Source organism: Oncorhynchus clarkii, chromosome 5, assembly GCF_045791955.1.
Source record: "Oncorhynchus clarkii lewisi isolate Uvic-CL-2024 chromosome 5, UVic_Ocla_1.0, whole genome shotgun sequence".
Taxonomy (NCBI): domain Eukaryota; kingdom Metazoa; phylum Chordata; class Actinopteri; order Salmoniformes; family Salmonidae; genus Oncorhynchus; species Oncorhynchus clarkii.
This window is the reverse complement of record NC_092151.1, coordinates 60,347,841-60,363,574: the sequence shown is the minus strand read 5'-3', so window position 1 is coordinate 60,363,574 and position 15,734 is coordinate 60,347,841. Positions and strand designations below refer to the sequence as shown.

The window sequence follows — 15,734 nt, the reverse complement described above, 5'->3', positions numbered from 1 at the left end:
TCAGAAGGATTTCCACATTTGTGAAGGGTGAGGACATATGCGCCACCTTCCAGATCTTAGGATAGCACCAGAAGCAATTGTTTAATAAAGCATGTGGATCAAAGGTTCTACAATGATGCGGGCAGAAAGCTGCAGTACAAAGGGATCAAGCAAATCGACTCCTGTTTTTTTTACACGGCAATTAATACCTAATTTACATACATTTGTTCAAATTAAGAAAATAAAAAGTGAGTGCCTGGTGTCTCTGCTATCTGTTTAGAGGTGAATCAAGAACTCTAGTGGAACTTTATGCATTTTCAGAAATCATTGTCTGTTAAGGAACCAGAGGCTGTCAAACCTGCTGGGGCAGTGAAGTGGCTGTGTTTTTTTTCTTCTTCTTCTAAAGAATTGACCATTTTCTGAAATTTGTCTGGATAGCTACCACTCTCAGATACACAATTCAAGAAGTATTTAGACTTTGCTTTTCTATCCAGGGTAAGACGTATTTCTCAAATGTCTGAAGGACTGCCAGTCAGAGGTAGAATCAGTTCATCTAGCCTTAGCCCAAACTAAGTTTCCTTCACGAAGTCGTTCAGACCATTCATATGTGAACCATGGGTTAGATCTGTACTTAAGCCTTAATCTCTTTATATGGGGCATTCTTATCTGCAACAGTGTGAAACAGAGAGGTAAAATATTTAAAGGCCTGATCTGAATCATCGTTAGAAAGGTTGCTCATTGAAAGTTCTAAAATGTATCATAGTAATAATGCGTGGACACAATTTAGGTAGCTTAGTATCTCTAATATAGGCAATGGCCACTGAGCTCGTTAGCAAAGATTCCATATGCTTTATACTTATGAGGGGCGTTTGTCAGGATATCCAAAAGAGTAGGTTTTTAATGGTGTTTTAACTTGGGGTGGGTTGGTTGAGTTAAATTTGGATCAGACAAATATATTTGTACCATCTGATACTGGCATCAACCAATCCAAGTTAAGATCACCAAATATTAATAATTCAGATTTTGCATATTTAGACAGCATGTCAGACAATTTGTTAAGAGCAATTGGGAAGGCTGAGGGACAGTGATAAACTCCCACTGACATCAGTTGTGCATTGGGGACAGAGGTGGTAATACACACAGCAACATTCAAGTTGTTCTTTATGAAAATGGCAACACCCCCACCTTTGTCAGACCTATAAACATTATATCCATTCAGAGACACATCAGTCTAGCACACTTAACCAAGTCTCAGTAATTATCTAAATGTCCATGGTAGTTTGAGAAGCCTGAATTACTGTAAGATCAATTTTCAAAAAATCTAGCTTCTGACATTTACATGAAGGTCCCAGCTGCGGAATTTCAGATCAGAGGGAGTCTCGAACACAAACGTGCTATGATCAGTAGGTAAGCCTCTATATGAAATAGCCACGGGGTTTGCTTGAAATGGTATACATACAAAATTGCTTAGAACTGTGCCATTTGGTCTGTCTTGAAGGAGGCATAGAGGGCTAGATGAGTGGACATGAGTAAAGGGACTGTTGTCGCCCTGTTGTTTAATGTTGGATATCACTTGCCTGGCATCGGGGTCTCTAGCACCAGAGCGGATTCCTGGGGGTGGACAGTCAACTTCTAGTGGTGCAAAGTTGTTTGCCAGGCAGAGTGGATCCTCCAAGGCAGGAATGGACTGCCCGGTTTCAGCACCTTTGGGCCCTTTCACCTAACCACCTCTGCCCAGTCTTTAGTTGAACAAGCCACCTGCTTCAAGAAGTGAGGGAGAGTGACATCGCACAACTCTCCACCACCCTGGGCGAGAGATGTTCAGCTTCTAAATATCTTTAGCTACATTGATGAACTCATTGAGGCTCTGCTTCAGCTCACCGGCGAACGTCCTGCAGCCGCCCGATATCTTAAATCAGCCAGTCAGACCAAAGGCACTTTTTACAGACATAACACTGTTCTGACTTCTACTCTGTCCCTCTGGTTAGTGAACATTTCAGTGGTAGCATTGGACAGTCAATGGTTGCTGTTGATATCCATTGGAAAGCCGACAGTTGGCATATTGCCAAAAACAAAGCAGGCTAGCCACAGCTAGCAGCACTAGCTTAACGTTTAAAAAGTCCAGTAAGGCGGTGTGTTCCGTGAAGAGCTAAAAAAAAAAAGGGTAAAAAAGCATACAAAAAGATGAGTGCATCAGTCTGGACCTGTACAGGCCATCGGTCAATACACTCAAGTAAAATATATAATAGAATAGCTCACATGAGTTTAACTACTCGCTCCACTATTCACTCCAAACACAATTTGCTATACATCATCCCAGATTGCTCTGCGGCCAAGATGTGGATGGGGGCGTGCTCAGCCCAGTTTCCTGTAGTCCACGATCAGATCCTTTGTCTTGCTGACGTTGAGGGAGAGGTGGTTGTCCGGGCACCTCCCTGCCAGGTCACTGACCTTCTCCCTATAGGCTCTCATCATCGTCAGCTACCAGGACCACCACCGTCAGTCGTGGATGAACCGGGAGTACAGGAGGGGACTAAGCAAGTCCAAGATCGTTCAGTGCCAGGGTCCTGAATTTAGTCCCATCCAAGCTCATCACTATGGTGTTGAAAGCTGAGCTATAGTCGATGAATATCATTCTCACATAGGTGTTCCTCTTGTCCAGGTGGGAGAGTACAGCGTGGAGTGCAATAGAGATTGCGTCATCTATGAAATAAAATGTATTTATGAAGCCCTTTTTACATTAGCAGATGTCACAAAGTGGTTATACACAGCCTAAAAGCTCAAACAGCAAGCAATGCAGATGTAGAAGCACGGTGTCTAGGAAAAACTCCTAGAAAGTCAGGAACCTAGAAAGGAACCCGGCTCTGAGGGGTCCTCTTCTGGCTGTGCCAGGTGGAGATTGAGTACATGGCCTTTATGGCCAGATTGTGGATCTGTTGGTGTAGTATGTGACTTGTAGTGTGCCTGGGATGATGGTGTTTGTGAGCCATGGCCAGCCTTTCGCTATGGGGGCGATAGTCATTTAGACAGGTTACCTTTGCGTTCCTGTGCACAGGTATTATGGTGGTCTGCTTGAAACATGTAGGCTTTACAGACTGTCGGGGAGAGGTTGAAAATGTCAGTAAAGTTTTAGAATGATCAGGGACAGGCAACTATATCATTTTCCTAAACAGAAAACGCATTAGTGCGACACGTTCGGCAGAAAATGGCTTCATTTTCATCATATGACAACAGAAGTGCAACACTATTTGGCTGGCAGCCACACATGAAAAACCAAGGTCTTTTTTTGCAAAAACTATACATGGCCATCATATTTATGTTTAATATAGAATGTAGCCAGCTACATTTCCTAATGTTTTTCTTAGTTAATCTGGCATTTTATTGGAGAAAAGTAGGCTGGCTACACCAAGTAAAGTACAGAAGAAAAGTAGCAACCCATCAGTTGTCAAAACGCTTTCTGATAGAATGCCCACCTGTGAATTCTCATCTGAGTGAAGTGCAACTGAAGCACAAAATTAGTCTGATGTCGAGAAGAAAATACAGTAAGAAGCATTTTAGATCTACTTTTACGAAAAGCATCAAGATGTTTCAGTTGTAAATCATGCAGTACCTTGTGTAACGATCACAGATTTTTGAGAAACAACAAATGTTGGTACATATAAGTGTCTTATATCGGCTGAAAGCTTAAATTCTTGTTAATATAACTGCACTGTCCAATTTACAGTAGCTATTACTTCGAAAAAATGCCATGCTATTGTTTGAGGAGAGATAACAACAAAACACTTTTTTCACCGCGACCGGTTTGGTAAATTCACCTCTGAGGGGGAAATGTGTACTTAAATCAGAGCAAGATTTCAGAATGTATCATCCAAAAGGGTCCCAGAGATAACATTAAGTGTCTTTTTGTTAGATAAAATCATTTTTCATATCCTAAAAAAGGTCCATATAGCATGCACAATACATTTTTCGTTCAAATTGCAAAGAAAGGAATCTGTGAAAATCTTACCCTAAACGTTGTTTCAACCAGTCAAATCACATTTGTATTTGATCCTCAGAGATCCTAGAACGTAACCAAACTTCACTATATCATTAGGGGTGTAGTATATCCTATAGGACACCAAATGTGGTCAGAGCGACGCCTTCATGGCACGCCGATGACGCGGGCGGTCTTCACTTGATCAAACGTAACTTTGTCAAATAAGCACCAATCGGGGTCAAACAAAGCTAGCTAGGTGGTCAATTAGCTGGGCTTTACAGGAGTATCTGTAAATCGGGGCTTTACGCAAAATGCACCTGCTAACATTATGCGACAAGTATTTTTCTTTTGGACAAAAATTATACAAATATGGAGAGTTATGAAGTTATATGAAGTGTTTTTTTGCAAATGTTGAACTTAGAATATGGCTACTAATACTGGAAAAGCGAAATCAAAGTCCAAGTATACAGATTTGACGGTATTTTTGCAGAAAAATGTAATGTGAAACTCCACGATTTTCCAAAATGTACCTGGGTGACTTCACACAATGTCATGTAGTTTGCTGAAACTTTGCACATACACTGCTGCCATCTTTTGGACACCATCGGAATTTCAACCAGAGTGATGTGGGACCTTTCTGTTGCATTTCAAAGATGGTGGTAGAAAAAAAGTTTGTTTTTTTCCTTTGTATTTTCTTCTACCAGATCTATTGTGTTATATTCTCCTACATTCAATTCACATTTCCACATACTTCAAAGTCTTTCCTTTCAAGTGGTACCAATAATATGGATATCCTTGCTTCAGGGCTTGAGCTACAGGCAGGTAGATTTGGGTATGTCATTTTAGGCGAAAATTGAAAAAAAGGGCGCTATCCCTAAGAAGTTTTAAAGTGATTTAAACTTTTTTTTTTTTATATAGGAATCAATTGTTTGGTCACCCCAAGGATAAAAAAAAAAGGTGTGCATGTGGCGAGTTAACAGAATGCTAAGACCGACCCATTCACATAGGTGAATTGCTCTGAACAGAAATGTGAGGGGGAGGCTGAGGCTAATTCAACCAAGACTCTCCCGCTGTCCCAAAGGACTCAAATCAACTGTGTGGAAGCAACTCCATTTTAGTTACCGTAAAAAAAAAAAAAAGATCTAACCATATGTCAATCAGATCAACTCTTTGGACTTCCCAAGGCATTCCCTCTGGCAACGTACGTACCCCTACTAGCTAAAAATGCCAACATCGGCCCGATGTCTAGCTTAACGTCAATGTGCAAAACCGATATGTATACCTAATATAACGTAGGTAGATGACACCACGGAAAATAGTGCTACACGTGCAACACAGCATTCCTAACCTAGCCCACAATGTCTGCTGTGTGGATCTAGCAGTCAAGTCGAGCAGTCATTTGAAAGTGTAAGAATTTCAGCGAGACAACACAAAGGCGAAATCCATTAACACCAAGATAATGGAATTCATTGATTGTCAAAATCAACCGTGCTCTGTTGTGGATGATGTTGGCTTTCGCAGACTGGTCGAGCGCCGATACACACTACCAAGTAGGCGCTATTTTTCAGATGTTGCCCTTCAGAGTGTCACAGTACTGTTGAAACGGACATCCCTGAGCTACTTGCTATGGGCGTCACCGCTATTAGCTTCACGACTGACATTTGAACCAGCAATGTCAGCCTCATGAGCATTATGAGTCTGACAGCACAATGGGTCGACGAGGATTTCATACTGAGGAAAGCTGTATTGCATGCTCAAGAATGTGCTGGTTCTCATACCACTTCTGCCATTTCAATGGCATTTGAGAATACGTTTGAAAGAAACAGGAACACACCCCTAGCTCCATTCGAATAACTGACTCGAGAAATAAGCTTATCAACTGTGTCTGCAGCAGAAATGATACCCTCTGTCATGGTATTGAAATGCCTGTTCAACAAAAATGCCAACAGACCGTCGGGTTAACTTGGAAAAGTACTCTACTATAGGCTGTGAACAAGCGATGCGGTGACATTCTCTTTGAGCCTATACTGTGTCACCACCATGCTCGATGCTAGGTACAAGGACCGCTACTTCGATGCAGACAAGAAACAGAGTTTACACAGCTGGACAAGAAGGAAACGGACACAGTGACCGTGTGCACCGAGGAAGAGAGGCCACGGACAGATAGAGCTGAAACTTCACTGCGTGACATGTATGATGAATTCCTGGTTGAGACTGAACAAATGAAACAGCACAGCAAGTAAGTGAAATAAATATGTTTTGATTTAATGGTAATGGGGACAATCTTAAATGCCAATAAAGTACATTTTGGGTCAGTGTGTGTGCGCGTTTCAACTATTTAACTGCACTAGAATGCTTAAAAAGCTGCTAAAATCTTAAATATCGGTAACTATTTTTGGCAATAAAAATATTGAATATCATGTCATATCGGTGCATCCCTAATAACTAGATCACCTGGTGCCATGCGTCACAATAGTGAGTGACTCACAAGGTTCCGGTCTCTCGTCATTGTGTGGTTGTAAACAGACACCGTGACTGGGGACTGCCGTAAGCTTCATAATTACGTGACAGGTGAAATGAAGAATGCAATGTTACATTTCCTAACATATTGACTACAGGTATTTAAAAAGTAGCTACAAATACTAAAACGTATTCGAAAAAACGGTGAAATACCATTCCGTGACTTTCTCCCAAAACCCCGGGATACGGTATACAGCCCAAACGCAGTCAAAATCAAATATTTTTGGACGCGTACACATATTTTGCAGTTGCAATTGCAGATGCAAGCGAAATAGTAATGTTTCTAGCTCCAACAGCACAGTAACAATACAAAATAGGGTTGAGCAGCATCAATTTTCATACTGTCCTCCTCTCATCTTGGGATTTACGGTATTACTGGCTAAGTACACAAGTGGGTGCCAAAAAAAAACACAAAAAAGCCCATTGGGTGTCTATTACCAGAGTGCTAACAAAATTATTACATGTAATAGCGAATTTCCATGGAGGTTGCTAGCTAAATATACTAACTAGGGCAATGGGCCTGCCTGCTTTAACAATCCTAAATCTGACTCCTAAACCTAACCCCTAAGCCTAAAATAGTATTTCCTTGTGGTGACCAGTGAAATGTCCCCACTTGTCCTAATTTTCATTGTTTTGCTATCCTTGTGAGGACTAATGGTTCCCACATTGGTTGTAGAACCAAAAACACACACTGACTCGGTAGTCTTGGATGGAGGAAATTCTTTGTGAATATTTATGGACATTATTGAGATGCTGAATGGATAGATTGTCACGGCCTGGTAAGCTGACATAGGATCAGGACACTGTGTGGCTATCTGGTAGTTTGGTGGTAAATGAAGGGCAGGTTTGTCTGGAAGTCTAAATGAAAGGTCCTGATGTAGCAACACACAAACACACACACACACACACACACACACACACACACACGTGTTTTATAGTGCCTAGTGTTGCAAAGAGTCTGAAACTTTCCGGTGAATTTTGCTTTAAAAAAAGAAAAAAAGTTACCTTATAACAGTGAACCTTTTTTGTAGGATACACTAGGTGTTTTGGTTAAACTATCCCCAATTCAATGGAATTGCAACCCTCTGCATGCACAGTGCATTCTTCCATCACATGTACAGCTGATTCTCAAGATCTTGCACACAAATGAGATGCTGTTGAGCCCACACTACTACACTGTCTGAGCCAAGGACTACATGCTTTCTGGTAAGTTTTGATTACAGTACTGGGTGGGGTGAATATATTTTATGACATACATGATTTTTTGTTAACTAGTAAATAGTAGCCTACAGCAAAGTGTGTTTAAATAATTTCTAACTTATGAACAATTTCTGCTAGTTAGTTTTTTCTGCCATGTGAGGTTTAGCTTGCTTGAGCCTGCTGAGTGTTGATTCACCTGTTTCCAGACCTGTTTCATTTTAAAACATGTATCTTACATAGGAGTTGTTTAATCTAACTGCTTAACTATTTATCTGTACATGGAATCGTATTAGTTTTTTTTATACTAATTTTAGTTTGAATCTTTACAGGAAAATGCCACGGGCACTATCTGATGTGTGGAGACATTTCACTGCAGCTACTGTAGAAGGAAAAGCTGTGTACCTTTGCAAATACTGTGCCAAATCATATGTGAAGAATGCAACAAAGATGCAGAATCATCTGGCCAAGTGCATAAAATTTCCTTAGCGCCCACAACAAGCAACCTCTGATAAAAGTCCCTCTACTTCTATTCGAGGTGAAAATTATGAATCGATAGGCAAATTACCTTATCGATAGCAACAGCTCATGGTCCTCCTGGAATCAGTTTTTTTTTAAATTCAATGTAGGAACGTAGTCAGAGACATGCTGATGAATGTCTTGCTCGAGGTGTGTATGCAACTGGTTCACCTCTGATGCTCACAGGCAATGTGTATTGGAAGAGATTTCTGAATGTTCTTTTACCAGCATACACCCCTCCAACCAGACATGCTTTATCTACTAATTTGCTGGATGTTCAACATTCAAGTGAAGGTCAAGCAAATCATAGAGAAAGCAGGCTGTATTGCAATCATCTCTGAGGGGTGGTTGAATGTTCGTGGGCAAGGAATAATTAACTACATCATCTCCACCCCTCAACCAGTATTCTACAAGAGCACAGACACCGGGGACAACAGACACACCGGTCTCTACATTGCAGATGAGCTGAAGGCAGTCATCAATGACCTTGGACCACTGAAGGTATTTGCCCTGGTGACAGACAATGCTGCGAACATGAAGACTGTGTGGTCTAAAGTGGAGGAGTCCTACCCTCACAGCACACCCATTGGCTGTGCTGCTAATGCATTGAATCTGCTCCTCAAGGACATCATGGCACTGAAAACAATGGATATACTCTACAAAAGAGCCAAGGAAATTGTTAGGTATGTGAAGGGTCATCAAGTTATAGCCACAATCTACCTCACCAAACAAAGATAGAAGCATAAGAGCACCACATTGAAGCTGCCCAGAAACACCCGTTGGGGTGGTGTTGTCATGTTTGACAGTCTCCCGGAGGAGATGGAGTCTCTCCATGAAATGGCATATCACAGTCTGCCGCTATAGATAGCCCCATCGAGAGGATCCTCCTGGATGATGTATTTTGGGAGTGGTAATCAACCTGAAACTCCTGAAACCAATAGCAGTAGCCATTGCACGGATTGAGGGAGACAATGCCATCCTGTCTGATGTTCAGACTCTGCTTGCAGATGTAAGGGAAGAAATCCATACTGCCCTGCCCACGTCACTGTTGCTCCAAGCAGTTCCACCTTGGCCCGAATGACGGCAAGGTTCTTGGCAGTCTGGGGAAGTACACTTCCAAGCAAGCAAGGGCTTTGGGATGGACATGCAATATGGCAGTCGTTCCAAACATCTCATCAGCCACCTGGTGGAAGGGACTTTGTGGATCCAAGGCTTTTTCCCCTGTTGCCTCCGTCATCCTCCAGCTCCCACCAACATCAGCCGCCTCAGAGCGCAACCGGTCCTTGTTTGGGAACACACACCAAAGCACGCAACAGGCTGGCCAATACAAGAGTTGAAAAATTGGTGGCCATCCAGGCAAATTTGAGTTTTTTTGAGCCTGATAACGAGCCATCCTCAAGGTTGGAAAGTGACAGCGAAGGTGAGGTCTCACACTGATGTTCAAGAGGTGGACATTGAGGAGGTATAGGGAGAAAACATGGACGCCTGAGAGGAGACAACCAAAGCTTTAGTTTCTAGACTATCATTTTACAGATGTATGTTGAAAACGTATTTTGGGAGATGCGATGGATCATTGGGGATCATTGGGGATCATTCAATTTTCCCTTTTGTTGTTCAGTGAAATCATCCCATGCGAATAGTCAACTAATTTTAAAGTTCAATTCGTAACTAAATTGGGTTTTTTTTTTGTATTGGAAGGATTTAATCATTTGCAATTGTCTGCTTATAAGGTTTCTGTTTGTCTCCATATATGGTAAATATATCAATGCAAAAATATCTACATTTTAAATTGTATTAATATTCATTTGCATATTTTCCCATTAATTCCCACGGAATTCCCACCTCTGAATATTCCCCCAAATGTGCAACCCTAATAGTGCCCTTCCTTTGTGCTTGAATTCTTTATAAGTTCTTGGGAATGCGAATTTGCCTAGAGCTGATTTCCCTGCTGTTTGATGATCAAACACACGCTCCATCCGGTTATTTTTATTCAATAGTTGTCCGAACTAGCCTGTTATTCTAGACTAGCAATACAGGTTTGATCTCTCTCTGAATGTTATTGCATTACACTTTAGTTTATCATGTCCTACTGTCCTGACCAAAGTTATAAGCTCGGTGGTCACCTTAACTGGCTTTATCTCCCCAGACTGCAATAACAGTTATGCATCAAGTGAGAGGTGATTAGTGACAGGTTACTTTCTGTTTTGGCCTGCCTGCCCTACATACACTGGATTGTGTAACACCAGCTTGAACCAGTTCAATAGATTTAATAAAATAGTCTTTTAGTTACAGAAATATAAGAGATTAGAAATGGATTTTTGATGCTGCATAACTGGGTTGCAAATATTCCGGGAAAAGCTTGCAGTCAGTGTGGCACAGGGCCGACTGGCTTTGTGTTATTGGAATGCTGCTAGTACTGACACATTCTGCCAAGGCAGCAATATCACTGTCGTATCAGGAGAGGCTACAGGGTTAGGCTCAGGATTTCCACTTTTTATTTGAAGCTTTAGGATGCTGCACTGTTACCCTTGCTAGGTGGGCTGATGGTGACCCTTCAAAATAGATAAACACGTTAATAAACACCTTCTGTACAGGTGTTTTTTTATCCACACTGATCAAGAAACCCTTCATTCTGATCCGAGGAAATCTGCAATACTTTTTAGGGATTTACCACACTGACTTGTGTGCAGATCAAATCCCCCAATCTCCTTGTTAAAACACCCTCACACCAAACGTTGCTCTAGCTATACAAAACCACCAGCAGCTCTCCCCGTGGCTTATCTCCATTCCTATGTGAGCCCGTTCTTTAAATAACAACCTCAATTATCCTCCAGCTGATCTGTGTCCTGTGTTGGAGAACAGTTTCATCCCTCAATTCCTCATGTAGAGATCAGCTCTCACAGGATTTGAGCCTGGGAGCTGTGCGGTTGTTACTTTTACTTTCTTTCTGTGCGTTTGGGCACCGTCTTGCCCTGCCTGCTGTGACTCAGTGAGAAAGTGAAAATATCACAGGCAGCAGAGGTTCATGAGAAAGCCGTCAGTGGGTGTTTTTCCACTGAACTAGGTTGTGATTCTAGGAAGAGCGAGTGAAAGAGTGGAGTGCCTCTCCGTTCCCTGAAGTGCAGAGGGGAGTCACATGAAGCCCTGAGCTCAGAGAGCTGTGACTCGACACAGCTGTGTGCCACTCCAGTGTCTTTCTGTTGGTGTGTGTGTGTTGCAAGTCGACGCGGTACAGCTCCAGTGTGTTTGTGTTGATGCCTGTGGGTTTCTGTGCGAGTCTTACTCTGGAGGAAGGCAGTATGGTCAGTGTACAGTCAGCGTGGCCTCCGTGGATCATGGAACCCGATGACTGGTAGGTTCTTTCTCTCTATCCCTCTCGCGCTCCCCTCTGATTTTTTTACCGTCATAGTTTGTTGTTATTAGGGTCTTGATGATACCACTATTGTGATACTCGTTTTTATTGTGGCAAGGAAACTAATGGATTTAACTTCTTTATGAAAACAGCCCTAATGTTGAAGCAAACATGTTGTCATCCAGAGTTGCATTTAGTTATTTTCCAAGCTATATCGCAAAATATTTTTACATACTACAGGTTTTTAAAGGACCAAAAAGTTTAGCCTGCTTTTTGTTTTAATTTTTGTCATGGAAGAAATATTGCTATACTGGTATTGTCACAGTCCTCAGGCATGACTCACTCTCCGTTCTAGTGGTTCAGCTGTGAGGCAGGCCAAAGGCTTTAGTGTTCACTTGAAGTAATACAATTTAGGTGTTATGGTGTGTAAACTGCTGATAGAACATCACAAGATCAGTTATTAATTCGTATTAAGATAATTATCGCTTGTGTTATGACTCCACAGTTTGCGGGGTTCATGTGTTCTTTGTTGACTTTATTTCTTTATCCTCCAACCATCATTGCTCTTAATTATGTCTTTGTTGGGCTAGTTTGAGACTGTTGTTTTCCAACCACCCTGTGTCCTCGTTTCCTTTGTATAAATAAAAACCAAACCCCTTTGGCCATACAGAGAAAAGCACAAGTTCCCACCCATTTAATGACTACCTAGTTCCCTCTGCTCTCCCCTTCCCAGTACATCTAATTAAGCTGCCTTACTTCTGACCCTTTTCAGGCAATACCACTTGAATGACACCATGCCGGATATGCACATCGACATGTTCAGCCATTCTGGGTTCCATGACGATTTCCCCTGCCTCAACCTCCCCAGAAACGGAGGCTTCCCTCAGGTAAGACCTCTCTATATCACACTCTCTCTGTCTATCCTTCTCTCTATCTTGTTTGAGCAGTCTTATCTTTCGCCTCTGTCTCTCTCTCTCTCTTTCTGCCTCGCTGTCACTCTCTGAAAGGGAGGAGCTGCGGCTTCCACTTACTCCTTTCATCCTACCTTAAATGTTGCACGGTCGGTTATTCCTGCCTGCAGAAACTGTGATTAAACGCTGTGTCTGACACTGTCTAGACAGTGTTAAGAAGCTACCTGCTCCTTTTCCTGTGAAGGCTTGTTATTAATAAGCCGCTGTAATTTAACAGGGCGTTGGTTGTTGGCCATCGGGTTCTATTCTGTCACTCTGAGGAATATGGCTGCTCTCATTGCACTTTTGAGGAACACTTAAAAGCGTGGTGTTTTTCGGTGGAGTTTTTGCATGGAGGAATTTAATCTCTTGCTTTCCTCATATTTTCTTGCGGAGGTTATGCACCATCAATCACCCTGGAGACATTCGGGACAGGCTTATTCTGACTTGGAAATGTGTAAATGACAGAGTAAGAGACACCCCCCCCCCCCCCCCCCCCCCCCTCTCCGTTTTATATTTAGCATCCTTACTAGGCTGTGACCTCTTCATTTGCATTTTCCAATTATGCACACTTTGTCAGGCCAGGCAGTTCTTAATTCCCATATGGAAAAGTAATCTCTCCCCTCCGCTGACTGAGAAGCCCTAACAACACAGGCGAGTGACTTCACATCTCATCTTGGCTTATTTGTATGGGGTTGAATGTTGGGGAATCTCCTCGTAGAGCGCCAGTAGCTGTGTGTGGTATAGGAGAGCAGTGATGTGTTACTAAAGAGCCAGTCACTATGCCTCTTACGTCCGTCCTGTCCTGTATCAGAGTAATGACGGTTTAACAGCGGCTGGGCTGGGCCTATGTACTTAATGAAGAGCCTCTGACCCCAGTGTGCCACCTGCCAAGTGCACACAAAGGCCTCGGAGTGAAGGCCCTGCAGCTCCCTGGTACTGCCCAGCTATGTGGTGTAGACGGGTGCTGCACAGGCTGTACCAAACTCCTTACTCATATACCCTTCAGAAAGTATTCATATCCTTTGACTTATTACACATTTGGTTACAGCTTGAATTCAAAATGTATTTTATAGATTTTTTTTCTCACCCATATATGCACAATACCCCATAATGACAAAGTGAAAACATGTTTTAAAATTGTTAGCAAATGTATTGAAAATGAAGTACAGAAATATCTGATATACTTAAGTATTCACACTCCTGTGTCTATACTTTGTAGACGCCTTTCTGGGTAAGTTAAAAGCTTTCCGAAATGTGCCTATTCTTTTCAAAATTCTTCAAGCTCTGTCAAATTGGTTGTTGATCATTGCTATACAACCATTTTTACCAGGTCTTGCCATAGATTTAAGTCAAAACTGGAATGTTCACTGTATTCTTGGTAAGCAACTCCAGTGTAGATTTGGCCTTTTGTTTTAGGTTATTGTCCTGCTACAAAGCAAATGAATCTCCCAGTGTCTGGTGGAAAGCAGACTGAACCAGGTTTTCCTCTAGTATTTTGCCTGTGCTTACCTCCATGCCGTTTCTTTTTTATCTTGACCAACTCCCCAGTCCGATTACAAGCACTATGCTTGAAAATATGGAGAATGATACTCGTGATGTATTGGATTTGCCCCAAGCGTAACGCTTTGTATTCAGGGGAAAAAGTGAATTGCTTTGCCAATTTTTTTAGGAGTGTTACTTTAGTGCCCTGTTGCGAACAGGGTGCATGTTTTGGAATATTTTTATTCTGTACAGGCGTCCTTTTCACTCTCAATTAGGTTAGTATCGTTGAGTAACTACAACGTTGTTGATCCATCCTCAGTTTTATCCTATCACAGCCATTAAAGTCTCCATTGACCTCATGGTGAAATCCCTGAGCGGTGTTCTTCCTTTCTGGCAATTGAGTTAGGAAGGCGTCTGTATTGTTGTAGTAACTGGGTGCATTGATATAGCATCCAAAGTGTAATTGATCATTTCACCATGCTCAAAGGGATATTCAATGTCTGCTTTTATTTTTTTTTTTACTAATCTGCCAATAGGTACCCTTCTTTGCAATGCAATCGAAAAGGGTACTATTTAATGAGGGTACTATTTAATGAAGCTGCCAGTTGAGGATTTTAATTTAATGAAGCTGCCAGTTCTCAAACTAGACACTAATGTAATTGTCCTCTTGCTTAGTTGTGCTCCAGGCCCTCCCACTTCTCTTTCTATTCTGGTTAGAGCCAGTTTGCGCGGTTCTGTGAAGGGAGTATTACACCGCCTTGTAAGAGATCTTCAGGTTCTTGGCAATATCTCACATGGAATAGCCTTCATTTCTGAGAACAAAAAAAAAGACTAACGAGTCCAGAAGAAAGTGCCTTGTTTCTGGCCATTTTGAGCCTGTAATCGAACCCACAAATGCTGATGCTCCAGAACCTCAACTAGTCTAAAGATGGCCAGATTTATTGCTTCTTTAATCAGTAAAACAGTTTTCAACTCTGCTAACATAATTGCAAAAGGGTTTTCTAATGATCAATTAGCCCTTTTTAAAATAATAAATTTGGATTAGCTAACACAATGTGCTATTGGAACAAAGGGTTGATGGTTGCTGATAATGGTCCTCTGTACGCCTATGTAGATATTCCATTATAAATCAGCTGTTTCCAGCTACAATAGTCATTTGCAACATTAACAATGTCTACACTGTAATTCTGATCAATTTGATGTTACTTTAACTTCTTGCGTCGAGCAATCCCGTATCCAGGAGCGTAATCATAGCCTCAAGCTCATTAGCATAACGCAACGTTAACTATTCATGAAAATCGCAAATGAAATAAATATATTGGCTCACAAGCTTAGCGTTTTGTTAACAACACTGTCATCTCAGATTTTCAAAATATGCTTTTCAACCATAGCTACACAAGCATTTGTGTAAGAGTATTGCTAGCTAGCATAGCATTAAGCCTAGCATTCAGCAGGCAACATTTTCACAAAAACAAGAAAAGCATTCAAATAAAAATAATTTACCTTTGAAGAACTTCGGATGTTTTCAATGAGGAGACTCTCAGTTAGATAGCAAATGTTCAGTTTTTCCAAAAATATTATTTGTGTAGGAGAAATCGCTCCGTTTTGTTCATCACTTTTGGCTAAGAAAAAAAAACTAAAATTCAGTCATTACAACGCCGAACTTTTTTCCAAATTAACTCCATAATATCGACAGAAACATGGCAAACGTTGTTTAGAATCAATCCTCAAGGTGTTTTTCACATATCTATTCGAT

General features: G+C 41.6%; 1 protein-coding gene across 3 annotated transcripts in view; it reads left to right on the top strand.

The window, feature by feature from the left end:
• The window catches only part of LOC139409138 (protein strawberry notch homolog 2-like), a 105,140-nt gene that overhangs the window by 30,620 nt on the left and 58,786 nt on the right, over positions 1–15,734 (top strand). For 2 of the 3 annotated variants that reach the window (XM_071153888.1, XM_071153889.1), the window contains exon 4: positions 12,316–12,430. In XM_071153888.1, coding sequence (XP_071009989.1) covers positions 12,316–12,430 — 115 coding nt within the window. Of the gene's footprint in view, positions 1–11,345; positions 11,544–12,315; positions 12,431–15,734 lie in introns of those variants that run through there. The other variant, XM_071153890.1, reaches the window with a different exon arrangement.